The sequence below is a fragment of the Mesoplodon mirus genome (genome assembly GCF_964341445.2).
Source record: "Mesoplodon mirus genome assembly, chromosome: 15".
NCBI classification, from domain to species: Eukaryota; Metazoa; Chordata; class Mammalia; order Artiodactyla; family Ziphiidae; genus Mesoplodon; species Mesoplodon mirus.
The window spans coordinates 21,374,726-21,391,943 of NC_138991.1; the positions used below are offsets into that span (position 1 = coordinate 21,374,726).

A 17,218-nucleotide genomic window follows, 5' to 3' on the forward strand; every position below is an offset into this window, starting at 1 on the left:
CTGTGAAATGGGCGCTTCCCGGGGATGGGCGGGCTGCGAGACAAGGGAGGCGGGAGTGCGGGGAAGGAGAGAGAAGCAGCGCCGGCTGGAGTTCCCCTTGGCAGCCGCGCGGTCCTGGGCCGGGAGGGGGGCGTCTGGTTCTCATCACACGCCGCGGCGGGCGGGGTGGGAGAAAGGCGCCGGCTCCGAGGGGCGGCCTTTGGCCGCCGCCGGGTCCCACGCAGGGAGCAGCCCCCGCCCCGCCCCTGCGGCCGCCCTCGGTAATGGCCCGGCCGGCGCCGCCTGCGGCTCTTCCAGTCTCTCCCTGTCTCCAGTCTCGGTCTCCGCGCGTCTTTCCCGCACCCCTTCTCTCTGTCTCTCTCACCGTCTCCCCAGCTCCCTTCGAAGATGAGGCAGGGGTCGGCGCCCAGGGCCAGCCCGCTCCGCCCGCTCCAGGGCTAGGCGGGGGGCCGGGGGCTGCACCGGACAGACCGACGCGCGGACCGGACCCAGTGAGCCGTCGCCCAGGAGAGGAGCAGCCGCCGCCGCCGCCACCGCCACAGCTTGTACCCCGTCACCATGGTAACGCCTGCCAAGGCCTGGACCACCTTGCCCTGTCCCCTTTTGATGGGGCACAGCCCTCGAGGGGGTGTCCAGGGCAGACCCCCTACCTTTGACACTGAGACAACCCTCAATTACTGGCTGGGGGTCTGTGCTTAACTGCCTCAGGGGAGGGGTGGAGGGTGCAGGAATCCATCTCTGGCAACGATGTCCTCGCCATCTGTCCATGTGTGAAGTGGATGGAATAAGATTGCATGTCTGGTAAACTTTGGTACTGCCCTATCCCATGGCACAGATCAGAGCTGAAAACCTACCTCTGCGCCTTGGACAAACTTGAGGCGGTGTTGCATTTCAGACTTGGGGCTGAGGGTCAGATATGCCCACTGTTGCCACACGAGTTTGGATGGGGTTGGGGGTTAAAGTCCCCTCTCAGCCCAGTCAGGCAGCACAGGGCAAGGCGGGTTAGGGTACAGAGTGGAGAGGAGGGAATTGCTCACCAGAACTTGGGGTGGTATTGCTCCTTTAGACTCAGGGCAGCAGTGTCAGATCTGCACATTGGCCCGACATGAGGTGCTCCCATGGGAATTGGGTGGGGCGGTAGGCCTAGGGGAGGGGGAGGGCAGAGGGCAATACCCCACACCGTGTCTTCCTGGGCTGGCCCCTCAAGAAGGTTGCGGTGTTGTGTGTTTGTGTTTGTGTCAGTATCTGGTAACAGAAAATGAAAGAAAAGCCTGTTAGCAGGGAATCTCAGCCCAGCTCCAGCCAGGCCGAGGAGCCCCAGGCCGGTTCACAGGAGCAGTAGGGATTTGGAAAAGGGCTGTGGGGACAGGTCATGGCTTTAGCCCCTTGACTGTGATCGACCAGGTTGAATTTGTGTCGGCTGAATTTGTGCACACGCAGAATTCTCTACAGACATGTTCACACATACACACAGAGAGCATCCAAACATGCTCCCACTGACTCCCACGGCTGAATACACGTGCCCTCTCACACATGAGCCATGTCCACCTGCTCTCCCGGATTGCTGGAATATGAGCATACACCTGCATACATACTACAGACATACTACAAAACCAGGCTCCTAAATCCATGTACTGCAGGGCAGGTGTACACACACGTCACTCTTGGAGCTGTTTGGCAGTAATCATCATAAGCTAATGGTTATTCACCTCTCACCACAGGCAAGGCTCTGAGCTGGGCAATTTACATGCAGGAGATCACGTAACTCACACCTAGTCTAACAGTAAACCTGCTGGTGTCTCCACTCCACAGATGGAGACCCAAGGCTCTGGGAACTTAACTGGCTGCCCAAGGTCACTCTACCAGGAAGTGGCAGTCAGGACAGCCTGAATTCTGAACGTGACTTGGCTGTCATGGCCACCCCAGAACCACCTGCACCAAGTGGTGTTTGCCAAACTTTGCCTGGCTTCAGACTTAGCCCAATTATTAGTTTTCGAATCCAGAAATTCCTCGCTGAACCCCAGACCCCTCAGATCAAGGGTCAGGCACTGGGTGGCTCCTCTCAAAGGGTGAACAACTCTTTTCTGAATGGGAGTCAGGGACAAGTTTTCCTCCCACCTTTGCCTTTAAATATTAAAGGTTGTCACCTGCCCATCTCTCTGGCATCACCTCTATACTCCAGCCACTCTGACTTTGGTTCAGAGCCTCTTGTGTTTCGTGCTCCCTCCTGCCACAGGGCCTTTGCACATCCTGTTCCTGCTAAGTGGAGCACCTTCCCCTAATGAATTCCTGTTCATCCTGTGAATCTCCACCCAAATGTCACCTCCTCAGGAAAACCTTTCCCGAGTCCCCTGACTTTCACTCTAGCATGCTGTATATCTCTCCTTCATGGTACCCATCACAGTTGTAATGTTTGTGGGGCAATTTGATTAATGGCTATTTAGTGTTCTGGGGCAGCCCAAGGTCAGAGCATCTTATGACAGGGGGATGTAGGGTTTATCCCATCCCACATTTCTGAAGTTTCAGTATTGTCATAACAAATTTTGCATATCCACTTACTGGATAAGGTATTATAAAAAAATTATAAAATTTACTACTTATTATTTGCTTAATATTTTTCTTTAAATCAACTTACTTTATAAACTGAAAAATATATTTAAATAGGAAATTTTATATCATGACCATGAAAAATCAGTATTCATTGTCATAAATAGAAAGTAACTGTCAAAATACATACAATGAAGGCAAATATATGTTAGAAAATTCTGGCTCCATCAAGTTGGCTATGGATGATTCTAAGCCTGAGGACAATTTTCTTTTTCTTAAAAGGAGTAATAACTAAGTGTCTGAGAGGTGTCCAAGGTATACTGGCACTGGGGCTTCCCTGGTGGTGCAGTGGTTGAGAGTCCGCCTGCCAAGGCAGGGGACGCGGGTTCGTGCCCTGGTCCAGGAAGGTCCCACATGCCGCAGAGAGGCTGGGCCTGTGAGCCATGGCCGCTGAGACTGCGCCTCCGGAGCCTGTGCTCCACAACGGGAGAGGCCACAACAGTGAGAGGCCCGCGTACTGCAAAAAAAAAAAAAAAAAAAAAAGATATACTGGCACTGAACTTTCTCTTTGGTGTCATCAAGAGGACTGGGAGAGAATTGGAGTAACTTTCTTACTGTGATTTCACGTCAAGTTCGTGTCCTCCCCACATCGTCTTGTGGGCCACCTGTGATCCCATCGCATGCTTTGAGAAAAACTGATTGAGTCCAATTCAGTTCATTTAGCATTGCCAAAGTACTTACCTGATGGTGGTCCCCCAAAGTACCTACTGTGTGCCAGGCCCTGTGTAAGGATCAGGGCCTGGAGATGAGTCAGCCCTGCTCCCTGCCTGGGGGGCTTGCAGTCCCTGGTGAAGGCAGACCATTCACTGAGAATTCTGTGCTGTATGATGGGTAGTGGGAGTCTATCCCTTTGCCTAGAAGCACATGTATCATGAAAAAGAGATGCGGGTCGAGCAGGGCTCTGAAGGGTGGGAAGGAGCTCACCCAGTCTGGAGAGGGGTGAGTGGGAGTTCAGGCAGTGCTTCCCAAAGTGAGGAACCCACCAAGGGTCCTAAGGAGGGGAGACTTTTGATGGCACTTAGATGAACATTTTTTGTATAGCTTTTCATCTTAATGGGTGTTAGGAAGTGATTTAAACAGCACAATCACATGATAATAAATACAAGTTGAAAATGAAGTGACAAAAAGACTAAAATGAAGTAAATAATTAATATTAAGGAAACAATAAATTAGGTTAGGTGAACAGCAAGAAAAACTCATGAATGTGACGCATGGGTCTTCGGGAAGCCCCGAGCTACAGTGTTGTGTGTATTAGACATAGGAAGGGTATGCTGGGTGTAGATTGATGGGCCACTGATGCCAGGCTGAGTAGCTCAGGCAATGGGGAGCCACTCAAGATCGTTGAGCAGTAGAGGGTCACAGTTGGATCTGTGTGTTAGAAAGGCTATTGTCGTGGCCAAAGGGGAGCCTGGCCTGGTGGCAGAGAGCCTGGGGAAGAGGCAGAGGAAATGGGAGTTATGTGGGCAGGTTCATACCCCAGCTCTACCATATACTTGGGCTCAGTTTCTTAATCTGTAAAATGGGAATAAATATACCCATCCCATAGAGTTGTTGGGAAGATGAAATAAAAGAATGTACAAAAAGTTCTTAGGATAAGGCATGTCACAGAAGCCTTGCTCAGTAAGAAGAAGCTCTAGTAAAATTGTTATTATCCTTATGTGGTTTAGGTGGGGGATGGTGAACCCCAGGGCAGAGGCAAAGGGGATAAGAGGGAAAGGAACAAACACAAAACTAAGGCCCAGAGAGGTGAACTGGCTTGCTCAAGGTCACAGAGATGATACATAACAAAGCTGGACTTGAATGTGGGTCATCTAACGCCCACTTGTTTCTCAGTTCACTGCATCTGGGTTGTTTTTCCAGTTTCTGAAAGGTTTTATTAAGGAGCCAATTCTCACTCATACTTCCACCCCCACAAAAAAGGATTTAAAGCAGGAGAAGCTTTAGTTGGATGTGAGCAATAACTTCCTGGCAGCCAGAGCAACAGAACGCTGGGTTTAGACTCTCCAGCCTGGAGAAGTTCAAGAGGAGGGCCCCTGGTATTGAGCCTTGTGGTCGCAGCTTGACACCCACTGGGCTGCATCTGGCTTACAGATGTGTTTGGTTTGGCCAACCTTTAAAATTTTGGGAGGTTTTACTAAAATTTCAATAGACCTGGCAATGCTGGGCAAAGACAACTCTTGGCTAGAGCTGATGAGATGCGGTGTGTGCCCCAGGCCCCACCACTCCCTATTGTTTCCCTGACACTGAGGCCGACTGTCAGGGGCCACTTACCAAGGGGCTAGAGAGGTTATTTTCTCACATTTGGACCAATTCTGTCTTCCATGTCAACTCTCAGGACCCTGTAGGCATTTGTATTTGTGGCTGCTGGTTTAGACCCTCCCTGGACCTGAATAGGGAGATGGATGAGACAGACCTTTGTTAACTTTCTCACCAACTGTGGGTTAACTGATCCCATTTGGGAGCCATCCCAGCTCCAAACTTCCTGAACCTGATTGTACCTTGAATTCTAGAATGGCCCCGCTCGGAAGGGCCCTTAGAGATAGATAAGCCCAATGGTCCCATTTTACAGATGGGGAAACTGAGGCTAAGATAACCTAGTGAGTCAAGGGTGGAATCTCACCTTTCCTAGGCGTTTCTGCCACGGAGGAGAACAGGGGTTGAAGGTAGTAGCCCTCGGACACTGCCTACCTCAGCTTTTCTTAGTTCTCTCTCTTCCCAAGCTAGGAGGTGTCGATGCTAAGTGATGCTAAAATCTTTGCCTGTTGGAGTAAATGGATAAATCTGGACCTTTAAGAAGAGTTCAGCCCACCTCTCAGAAGGCCCAACTAACAGCATCTGGTGAGACCATTTAAAAAGGGAACCAGAGGGCCTCCCTGGTGGCGCAGTGGTTGAGAGTCTGCCTGCCGATGCAGGGGATGCGGGTTCGTGCCCCGGTCTGGGAGGATCCCATATGCCGCGGAGCGGCTGGGCCCGTGAGCCATGGCCGCTGAGCCTGTGCGTCCGGAGCCTGTGCTCCGCAACGGGAGAGGCCACAACGGTGAGAGGCCTGCGTACAGCAAAAAAAAAAAAAAAAAAAAAAAAAGGGAACCAGACTTAAAAACACACACACACAATCACACTTTTATATCCCCACCCCCAATTATAAGAGCTCCACAGTCTGGTAACTGAACGTCTGGAAAATCCAGCAACTATGAGGAAAATTAAAACTGTGACTTACAAGGCCCCTGTCCCTCACAGCCCTCAGGGGTAACTGCAGTTAACACTTTATTTCATGGCCTCTCGGCTTACACACATTTTTACACAGTGGAGATCACACTGCATGGGAATTTTCTTAAAAATTCCAATGGTCAGAAGAGTAGTTACTGCTGGACTGGGGGCTTGGCCTTGGAGGGGGCTTCTTTCTGGGGTGGTGGAAATCTTGTCTGTCCATCTGGGTAGTGGTTCCAAGGGTACATACAGAGGTAAAAATGCATCAACCTATGCACTTTATACTTGTTTATTTTACTTGATAAGACTTAAGATCACAATAATAATAGAGGCTCATTGCAAAGACATTGATCAGAAATTTACAAACACCTGTACTCCTACTCTTCCTTTGCCCAGACAGGACTGCTGGGAACAGACACTCTTCTGTGTCCTTTGGCACCATACAAGGTTCCTTGGGTCAGTCCAGAAGGTCTGTGAGCATCATATAGGTGCCAGCCCCCTTGGTGGGCTCCGTCTCTGGCCCTGAGTCGCAGGGAAGGGGGCTGAAGGGCTTCAGACTGGCTCTGGCCTGTGACACCCTCTTCTTTCTCAGCTCACACCGTCTCCTGCCTCAGCTCCTGTCGAGGAACAGTTAAAGGCCCGGCTGGGCTACGCTTATGGGGGAGGAATGGAAACATGTCGATTAAGTTTCACGGAAATCATTTTGAGGGGCCCACGTCTGGCCGATGGTGTTTGGGTTCCTGTGGTCCCAGGCTAGGCTGCCCGTTTGATTTTGAGTGGAGAGTAGCCAGCTTTCCTCCCTGCAGCCGCCTGGGCCTTGTCACCGTGTGCTTCCCCCAATACTTGGACAGCTTATGAGCCCCTGGGGCTCAGGCCTGTAGCAGGTAATGCTCTGGCCAAGAGCTCGGAGTCCCGTTGACTTGGAACATTCTTCCTTTTTACTGGCTGCCCCTTATATGGTTACAGTGTGCGGCCCGCTGAGCCAGTGTGTGAAAGCCAAGGCGTTCCAGGCTGCAAGCTTTGGTCTGTGAGAGGCAAACATCATTATTGGGCCCCGCTTGAAACAGTGCAGGATAGACAGCTGGGAAGGCCGCCTCCAAGGCTGGTGGCTGGTGGTGGCCCCAAGGCAGACACCCAGGGACAGAGGCAGAGGGTAGACTTGACCCGTCCAGACCTGCGTTGGATCCTGGCTCTGCCTTTCTCCCCTTCTCTGTGATCTTGGACCAGATAAAGAGTCTTAGTTTCTTTATCTGCAGAATGGGATGTTCCTACTTTGCCCCTAGGATGGTTGTGTGGCCAAGAAAGAGAATGTGAGTAGAGGGCCTGGTGAATCGCAGGCACCTAGAAACTGTCATTATTATGGGGGTGACCCTTGTGGATTCAGGAAGGGACCAGGAGGGGAAAGATGTCTTCAAACAGAGGCTGAGACTTGAGCTTTGTCCGACGGGATGAGTAAAAATAATAACAACAGCAAAAAACAACAGCAACAACTTTACTTTTCTTAAGACTCCTATATCTGTTATCCCCTTCTATCTCCAGAATAGTCATCTGAGCAAGGCAGGATGGGAACTAGAATCCCCATTTACAGATGGGGAAACTGAGGCAGGTCACTATTTCCCAGAAGTTGGAATGCAGACCAAAGTTGAGACACAGGTGGTCACAGACCAAAACTAAATAACACGGAATCGTGTGGTGAGAACCGGTCTCTTTTGAACTCTCCTCTGATCTTCTGAGGACCCAGGGAGAAAGTCTCCCTCTGGTGAAAAGATGTCTTTAACCCCTTTCTAGGGTGTGGCAATCTCCTTTTGGAAGAAAGAGAGATGTCTTCGCTTTCAGGAGATCACCAGATGTCCCTAGAATTTAATGGCAGTATTTCTTTTCATTGTTTACTTTTTCTTGTCAATATTTTTTTTACTGAAGTATAGTTGATTTACAAGGTTGTGTTAATTTCTGCTGTACAGCAGAGTGGTGCAGTTATACATATGTACACATCTTTTGATATTCTTTTCCATTATGGTTTACCATAGGATATTGAATATAGTTCTCTGTGTTATACAGTAGGACCTTGTTATTTATCCATCACTTTTTCTTTTAAAAATAGTTTATTTTTCTAGAAATTGAATGGTAAAAATAGATTTTATATAATAAATGTGTAATTATTTTATAGTTCTATATTAAATTATTTATATAAATATATACATAGCTATTATAATCATACATATAAATATACTTATGAATAAATATAAAAATATATATTTAAATAAATTTTAAACATATAAATATATATATTTAAATAAATAAAATAATATAAAAACCACCCAATGCATCACTGATTTATTTTTGGAGTTACATTCTATTTATGCCAATTGATACTGATTTTTCCACTTAAAGTAGTGATATCCATATAATAGTAACTATAATCTGACTACAAAAATAGAAGTGATGGCTGTTGTTTAAAGAGCACCTACTAAGTGCTAGTCCTGTGCAGAGAATCTACATGTATTCTCTCACTCAACCTCACTCAACTCTTTAAGACAGGTATAATGACAGTCTCCAGGTTTTTCTTTGTTTCATGTATTTTTTGGCCGCGCCGGGTCTTAGTTGCAGCGTGCAGGATCTAGTTCCCTGACCAGGGATCAAACCTGGGCCCCCTGCATTGGGAGTGTGGAGTATTAACCGCTGGACCACCAGGGAAGTCCCAATCTCCAGGTTTAAAGATAAGGAAACTCGGGCTTCCCTGGTGGCGCAGTGGTTGAGAGTCCGCCTGCCGATGCAGGGGACGCGGGTTCGTGCCCCGGTCCGGGAGGATCCCGCATGCCGCGGAGAGGCTGGGCCCGTGAGCCATGGCCGCTGGGCCTGTGCATCCAGAGCCTGTGCTCCGCAATGGGAGAGGCCACAGCGGTGAGAGGCCCGCGTACCGCAAAAAAAAAAAAAAAAAAAAAAAAAAAAGATAAGGAAACTAAAGCAAAGAGGGGCAAGTAACTTGCCAGGTCACATGACCAGTAAGTGGCAGAGCCAGAATTTGAACTCGGGCAGTCTGGCCACATTCTCATAACCTGTATGGTGACATAGAGTCTCCATTTAAAATGCAATTATGTACATTTTTTAAAGTAAGTGGATTTGGGGAAAACCAGTAAGTGATAATAGTACAAAAGGTATTCAGCTATGCTAACATTCATGAAGGTGACAGTGAATGATTAAATTTCCAAAAACAAAACAAAATACAGCTAGCCCAACTCCATGTGCACACAAGGAAAGAGGCCCAGAGAGGGAAAACGATTATTCAAGGCAGCACAGTGAAGTAGAACCTAGGAGAGGGGAGGGATGTGGCAGGGGAGGGGTATTGGCCTAACTGACTTAGTGTGTCTATGTATTCACGGGTGTCAGAGATGTCAGATGGGGTCCCCCAACTTCCTGTCCTCACTGCTGTCCTCAGTATTACATGGTCGGGGAGGGGAGGTGGTATTGGGCATGCTTGGGGTTTGGCCTTGCTTGGAGGAAGGTGAGGCATTGGAAGAGGTCACGAGGCCAGATGAGCCTTTCTCTGTTCTGCCAAATTGAACTCGCACCCCGACTTCAATGTGAAAGTAGCCCCTCCTCAGCTTGTACACTTGTGTGTGTGTGTGTGTGTGTGTGTGTGTGTGTGTGTGTCCGTGTGTCCCCTCTGGACTTACCAATGATGGTGCCAGGACCCTTTTTCCTTCAGAATGGGGGCTGTAGACATTCATTCATTCCTTCATTCATATATTCATTCTATAGATAGCGATGGAGGGCCTACCTTGTGCTCAGCTCTGTGTGGGTGCTGGGGACACAGCAGTAACACCAACATTTGTCTGAATGCCCTGGGCTAGCGTCTCCTATTTTACGGCCTCCTGGCATTAGAATCTTTCTGGGATGGAGACATGCTCTCTTCCTCTCCCTCAAAGTCTTTATTTTATTTCCCTGTCTCCAGGGGCCTCATTTATAAAAGTGATTTTTCTGTTCTAAATAAGCTCCCTTTATGCTGGATTCTTGTTTATTCTCATCTTCCTTTACATCCTTCAGCGATACATAGACTCAGAACTTGCAGCCAGTCTGGGGCAACCAGAATGGCTTTCATCAGGCTTTTTTAAGAGTCGAAAATCACAACCCTTGGATCCTAGTACCATACCTGGTTGGGACCCTCTGGCCTTGTCCCACTTGCCTATTTTACAGATGGAAAAGGTGTGGTCCAGAGAGGGACACTTTATTTTTCCCTCCACATTACTGAGCACCTATATTGTGCCAGGCACTGAAAACCCTAGAAGAATAGGAGTCAGTGCCGGCTGTGTTAGTTTCCATTGCTGCTGAAATTAACGACCACAAATTTAGTAGCTTACAGCAGCATAAATGTGTCATCTTGCAGCTCTGTAGATCAGCTGTCCAACGTGGGCCTCGCTGGGCTCAAATCAAGGTGTTGATGGGCTGTGTTCTTTTTTGGAGACTCTCAGTGAGAATCTGTTTGCCTTTCCCAGCTTCCAGGAGTCGCCCACATTCCTTGGCTTTGCCTCCGTTTTCAAAGCCAGCAGCATTGCCTCTCTCTGATGCTTCTTCCACAGTCACCTTTCCTTCTGACTCTCGCCCCTTCTGCATTCTCTTCTACTTTTGAGGACACTTGTGATTGGATTGGACTCACTTGGATAGTCCAGAATAATCTCCCTACTTTAAGGCCAGCTGACTGCAACTTTTATTCCATCTGCAACCTTAATTCCTCTTTGCCATGTAAGGTTCCAGAGATTAGGGGCATTGGGCGGGGGGGGGAGCATTATTCTGCTTACCACTCCTGTCCTCAGGGCGCCCTGGGTCCACTGAGGGAGACAAAAATCAGTGTGGGATTTACCATGGGAGCCCAGAAATGGGGACACCTGACCCAGCTAGGGTGGGAGTGGGAGATCAGAGAAAATCTCCTAGAAGAGACGAGGGCTGACCTGGATCTTGCAGAACGGGGAGTTAGCCTGGTGGGAATGGAAGTAGAAGGCATCCCTGGAGGAAGGAACAGCATGTGCAAAGTCCTGGAGGCAAGGGAGGGAATGTGTGTGTCATAGTGGCAGAAGCCTAGGGAGAGCAGTGAGGCTGGAGGTGAGGCCAGGTGCTTTCTGAAGGCAGTGGCGAACCTTTGAGCAGGAGACTGACAAGGCCAGATTTGCATTTGGGAAAGATCACCCTGGGGTCCTGGTGGAGAAGTGCTGGAGAGGAGGGAGACTAGAGATGGGAAACCAGTGAGGAGGTGATTCAGTGGAAGAGGTGATGGGGGCCTGGATCTGGGCGGGGCAGGCGAACAGAGCAGAGAGAGTGGGTTGGTGAGCTGATGGAGGCGAGAAGACTGTATAGGATGTGGCTGAGGGTTGTCTGTGGGCAGGGGAGGCAGGAGGAAGGGGCGGGATGATGAGCAGATTTCTGGTTTAGGAGTCTGACTGGATGGGGAGGCAATCACTAAGGTAGGGATGTGGGGAGAGGGGTAAGCTTAGGAGGGTATTGAGTTAGATTTATGTATTGGTGGTCTGTGCCCCATAAACATCTAGAGGAGGCATCCTGGATAGATGAAGATGGAGCTCGCATCAATCATATCAACTTGTGTCAGTTAGTTACTGCTGTGTAACAAACCACCCCAACTGAGTGGTATAAAACAGCAATCACTCATTATCACTCATGCGTCTGCATGTGGACTGGGGCTTGTCTCATCTAGGCTGGGCTTCGCTGGTGGCTCAGCTTCAAACTGCAGGTGTGCAGGTCTGCAGGTCAGCCAGGTGGTGAGATTTGGGGATGCTGACCTCTCCTTTCCCTCTGGCCCTGACCTGGATGCCTTCCCGTTTCTCTACTCCACCTTGGATCAGCAGATGACATTTGAGCAAAGATCTGCAGGAGGTGAGGGAATGAGGATGTCTTAAGGAGGAGTATTCTAGGCAGAGGGAACAGCCAGTGCAAAGGCCCTGAGATGGGATTGTGCCTGGTATGTTTGAAGAACAGGAAAGAAGGCCAATGTGGCTGAAGGGGGGTGTGTGAGTGGGAGGGTGTAGCAGAGGAGTTCCGAGTTAGCAGGAGCCTTAGTTATCTGAGGCCAGGAGGGTCAGGGGAAGTGGCCCCTACCCTTATTATTATTGCTACTATCACTTTTCATCCTCTCCTCCTGTCCCCCACAGGACCCCCCATCCTTGGATGCAGCCATCCAGCATGCCCTGGCAGGCCTCTATCCCCCTTTTGAGGCCACAGCACCCACCATCCTGGGTCAGGTGTTCCGTCTCCTGGATTCTGACTTCCGGGGCGATGGACTGAACTTCCTCCTGGATTTCCTGATCCCTGCCAAGCGCCTGTGTGAACAAGTGCGCGAAGCAGCCTGTGTAAGTCAGAGGGATGTGGGACCAGGGGACAAGCTCTCCCAGAAGGCCAGGGGCTGGAGGTTTGCACTTTGACTAACAGGGAGGGAGGCCAGCCTTGTGGGTTCTCTGGCCCCCCAGGAACTGGCATTGTTGGCATCGTCTGGCTGTCTTGGCTGAAGTGGTGCAGCTTCAATGGAAATAGTAGAGAATGTCCCAGACCTTCCCTGGAGCCCTCATGGCATCAGGACTCTCACTTTCGTCCCTGGAGACTCCTTCAACCCAGATCTCAGGGAGGCCTCTCCTCAGGCAAAGGGGAAAGAAAAGTGTTTTAGGCAGGACTCACTGGCTGCAAATGACAGATCCTTACTCAGACCAGGACAGGGTGATTCGGACCAGGGCCCGAGATGTTCCACTGATCAAACTCCTCCAGGACTCTTTCTGTCTCTTGTCTCTGCTTCTACTGCTTGCCAGAATCATTCTTACAGGTTAGGTGTTTCTCAAGGCTGGAGCCCAGGGCAGCACTAGGATCAAAATCCTAGTCTGGAGAGGAAAATGAACTCCTCCGCATCAGCTGCAGATAGAAAATCACAAGGAAGGATCCTGATTGGCCAGGCTTGGCTCCTGTGTCCCTGCTTGGACCAATCACTGTGGCAAGAGGAATGGGGTACCAGGATTGGCCAGGCTTGGATCCTGTGTCCATGCTTGGACCAATTATTGCAGCCAGAGGAATGGGATACCAGGATTGGCCACGCTTGAGTCATACGCCTACCTCTAAGCTCAGAGGGTGGAGACTGTTTTAAGAAAGGGTGGGGAGAGGCTTTTGGAGACCAAAGCCTCAGATGCCCACTGCTAGAACTTACCCACACCCTTCACAGAGTTGCTGACTCTGCCCTACTCTTCTGTTATTCAGTGCCCACCCCTACTGCCCTAGCGTCAAGAATCGCTAACAGCATCTTAGGTCCTACTAGCCTTTCCTGAGTTTCTCATGCCTGTCAGGGACCTGGCACATCAGGAGGACAAATAAGCAGAGGGACCATGTGCGTCGTTTCAGTGACAGAAAGAAATTGAATGTAGCAGCTCAAAGTTCAGGCTTAGGATCCAGAATTAGAGATGGTTGGAACTGGAAGGAAATAGATCATTCGTTTAAGCTCCTCAGCACAGTGCCTGACACACAGAAATAGCTCCATACACATTTGCTGTTCTTTTAGGAGAAGGAAGAGTCTTCCTGAAACATTGCAGCCGATTTCCACATATCCATGTTGACATTATTTAAGCCATATCCTCCCCATCCTTATTTCTTCTCCCTGACAAGCTGTACAACTGCCGCCTTCCTTTATTTGGCCATTAAAACTGCATTTGCACTCTTTCCCCATTTCTTTCAGGGACAAGGGTCACAACATTTAGATTTCTTTATTTCCAATTATCTTTAACTTTAATCATAATTATAGGTGAATTCGTGTCATCTCAGACCAGGGGGTAGTAGTGTGGGATTAATGTATGCCCCCAGGTTCAAATCCAGGCTCCATCACTATGAAGTTGGGGCATCTATGTCACCTCTCTGAGCTTCAGTTTTCTTATGTAGGAAGTGGGAATGTTAATAACACAGGATGTATGTACCTCACTGAGATGATACACACAGCTTAGCTCAGAGCCTGGCATGAAGTAATTGCTCAGTAGCTGCTGGCTGTTACTTTCCCACTGTCTCCTTTCTCCCTCTGAAATAAGAATGTGCCAGCCTCAAAGTCTGCCTTTATAACCACCAGCACCCAGAAAGACAGCCACCATCAATGAAGTCTAGAGGGACTAAGGACAGATACAGCTGACTCCAAATGTGAAAGTCTAGGCACAAGTCCTGCTTTTGCTACTTTTCAGCTGTGTGACTATGAGGCAGTTCTTTAGCCTCGGTTTCCTCATCTGTAAAGTTGAGGAACTTTCCTGAACTGCCTGCACCACTGAGTTACTGAGAGTCCAATAAGCTGATCGTAACAGTCATTTCTATGGTGCTTTGCTATTTGCAAAATACCTCTGGACTGTTTCGTCTCGTTCACTGAGAAGGTGACGGAAAGGATGTTGTAAACAGCAGAAGGCCATGTGAAAAGCCTGGAGTAACACAGACTCGTGGGGTTTACGGATATGAAGCTTCTTGGAGACAGCCGAATCTGCAGTGTAACTGAAATGAACTGGTTTAGCAACATGGTAGGTTCAAGTATGGTCAGATCACATTATTTCCCCAATTAATAATTCCAGGAAACACCTGCTTAATTAACAGGAAGTTGAGTGTCACCCTCTGGAGGTCTCCTATATACACATCCAAATTATATGAGATTATCCAGGGCTTATTCAATCTGTAGGAATCAGATCAGACTCTTTTCCAAAAGTCAGGTAGAGAAAGACCTGTTGTCAGGCCGGTGGAGCTGCTGTTTCTTTTGTTGCCACATGGTGTCACTGTTGAACACTGGGTCTGCACAGCCCTGACAGCCCCCCGGAGAGGCCCCAGGATGACTTGCTGTGTCTACCTATATAGAGAATTGCTGGCACCTTCTGTTTTAAATTTTTTTTTAGTGTTTCGCCTCACCTGCTGTGTTGTTAACTGCTAATGGGAAATAAATAAATAATAAACAAACAGGTAAATATTCTGGGTCTGACTTTCAGACCCAGAAGAGCAGAATGATTTTTCAGGGCCATCCAGCAAGTTCGTGGCAGGGTCAGATTTCCTATCTTCTCACCTAGTAGTGTTTCTGCTTCACTCTGTAATCTCTCTACTTTACAAATTAGAGAATGGAATAAAGGCAGTAAGTAACCTTTTATAAAGATTGAAAATCCTACAATTTTTCAAAAGGTAAATATTGTCAAAGGGAGAGGGAAATAATATTTATTGAACGTCTACTTATTATATGTTATGCATTGTGTTGGTTTTTAAAAATACATAAATGTATTTATAATCTAACTTAATCCTCATACCAACCCAGTAATACCACTATGTATCATTATTCCTATTTGCAAATAGGGAAATTGAGACGCAAAGAAGTTAAGTCATTTGCACAAATTAGTGATTCAGACCTTGGAAGCCACATCTCCCTGGCCCTAAAGGGGAGGGTTTAGCTTGAACTGGCTTGAGAGAAGTTTTGATAGATGGAGAGGAGAAGGGAGCCAGCAGGATGATCCTCGTGGGAAAGGTGCTTGCTAACTGGTGCCTGGCACTCAGAGCTTTTCTCCTTTGGCCCAGTAGGCTAGCAAGTATTTTCAAGGTCAGGGCCAGGACTAAGGTGAGCAAGAGGCATGGGAGGCACAACATTTAAGGAGGCGCTCCCTCTTGGGGCTGTGTGACTTGCAGGATGCTGAGAGTGGGGCCTCCTTGGATGCCGTGTCCTAGGCACCTTTCTTGCCTCACCTGAGTCCCCGACCCGTTCAGGGTTCCTTCTGGGAGAGGGAAGGAAGCAAACCCGTGGGCAGGGTTTTCAGGGCCAGATTCTCTGATGCTATCCCCTTCTCTCTGTAGACCCCCTACTCACACCACCTCTTCCTGCATGAAGGCTGGCCGCTGTGCCTGCGGGATGAGGTTGTGGTCCACCTGGCATCCCTCAATCCCCTGTTATTGCGCCAAGGTGACTTCTACCTCCAAGTTGAGCCCCGGGAGGAGCAGTCTGTCTGCATCATGATCAAGTGCCTCTCTGTGGACCTCCACACAGTGGACACGAAGCCTGTTCCTGAGTCATCCTACCCTATACTTTTCACCCAAGCCTGGCTGGAGGCCATCAACAGTGACTTTGAGGGCAGTCCCCTACACAACTGCCTGGTAGCTTCAGAAGACGGGATTGCCCCTGTGCCCTGGACCAAAATAACCAGCCCAGAGTTTGTGGATGACAGACCCCAAGCAGTAAAAGTCCTCTCCCCAGCCTGGAGATCCCTTCAATTAGAGGCACTGGATTTGAGCAGCCCCCAAGAGCTGCACCAGGCCAGGTCCCCAGGCAGCCAGGTGCTACTTGCCCAGAGTTTGGCCAAGGGCAAGGGCAGGACACATGGGGACAAGTATCCAGGACTCATCAAAGTGGAGCAAGCTGGGCCTGGGGAGGTGGGCTTCAGGATGGACGAAGTGGCCAGCCAGGACTTGGAGGGAGATTATGTGGCTCTCCTGGACTTTTCCCAAGAGAACCGAGGAGGGTCTCCCAGTAAGGTGGTGGAGACATCCAGTGGGTTTCCTTCTGGGGCACAGGAGGAGCTATCTGGAACTAAGGAAATCCCTTTCTCTCAAAGGATACTGCCTCTCTCAGGGGCCAATGGGGGGCCTTCTTTGGAAAAATGGACTTGTGAGAAGCCAGCAAGTTTGGGGGAGAAACCCTGTGTTTGGGACTTGAGGAGAAAGGTTAATCATAAAGTTCCCACCCAAGACTCAGAACACCAGCCCCAAGAGCCCTACCTCAGCATCCTTGTAAACCCACTGCATTGTGCCTCTGGCCTCGGTCCAGGTGTCTCAGAAGAGCCAGCTCCCTCCAAGACACAGGCACCTCTGGGAGACTCCGAGAATATAGTCCAGTTCAATCTGGGAACAAAACAAGCATCCTCTGCCCAGCTGCGCCCAGCTTCCCCCCATGCTTCTCCAGCCCCTGCAACCAAGATGGAAGAAAGGACCCAACAGGAAAATGGGAGACTTCCCAAGCCTGTGACCAAGCCGTGTCAAAACACTTCCCCCACTCCTGGGCTCAAATTCTCTTTCTTAAAGTGGCAGAGGCAAGGCCCTGTGACTCAGGAGAAAGCCTCGTTCCAGCATGACAGGCCCTGGAAAGTCTTGTGTTCACTTTACTCTCCCAAACCCAACCGAGACAAGTGCTTGGGGAAAGGTAAGTTGCCCACTCACTCAGCTGGACAGGGGAACTGCTCTCTGCATGTGATCAGGTGACAAGGTGGCACAGGCTGTCAGGGGCAGAGACCCACCTGGGCTGGCTCAGTCTCAGGGATTTAGAGCATGGAGTGGCATGTCAAAAGGCTTGAGGTCTCATGGGCCTGGAATTGGGCAAGGTTCTGTGATTGTGTTGAGATGGCCTGAGTCTACACCCCAGCTTGGCCACGCA

General features: G+C 49.4%; 1 protein-coding gene across 1 annotated transcript in view; it reads left to right on the top strand.

Annotated features, from left to right (window-relative positions):
* Positions 1-508: 508 nt before the first annotated feature.
* Positions 509-17,218, top strand: part of KIAA1755 — a 42,917-nt gene continuing 26,207 nt past the window's right edge. Inside the window, exons 1-3 of the mRNA XM_082644629.1 lie at positions 509-561; positions 11,973-12,170; positions 15,649-16,987. Coding sequence (XP_082500755.1) covers positions 559-561; positions 11,973-12,170; positions 15,649-16,987 — 1,540 coding nt within the window. The 5' untranslated portion in view covers positions 509-558. The remainder of the gene's footprint in view (positions 562-11,972; positions 12,171-15,648; positions 16,988-17,218) is intronic.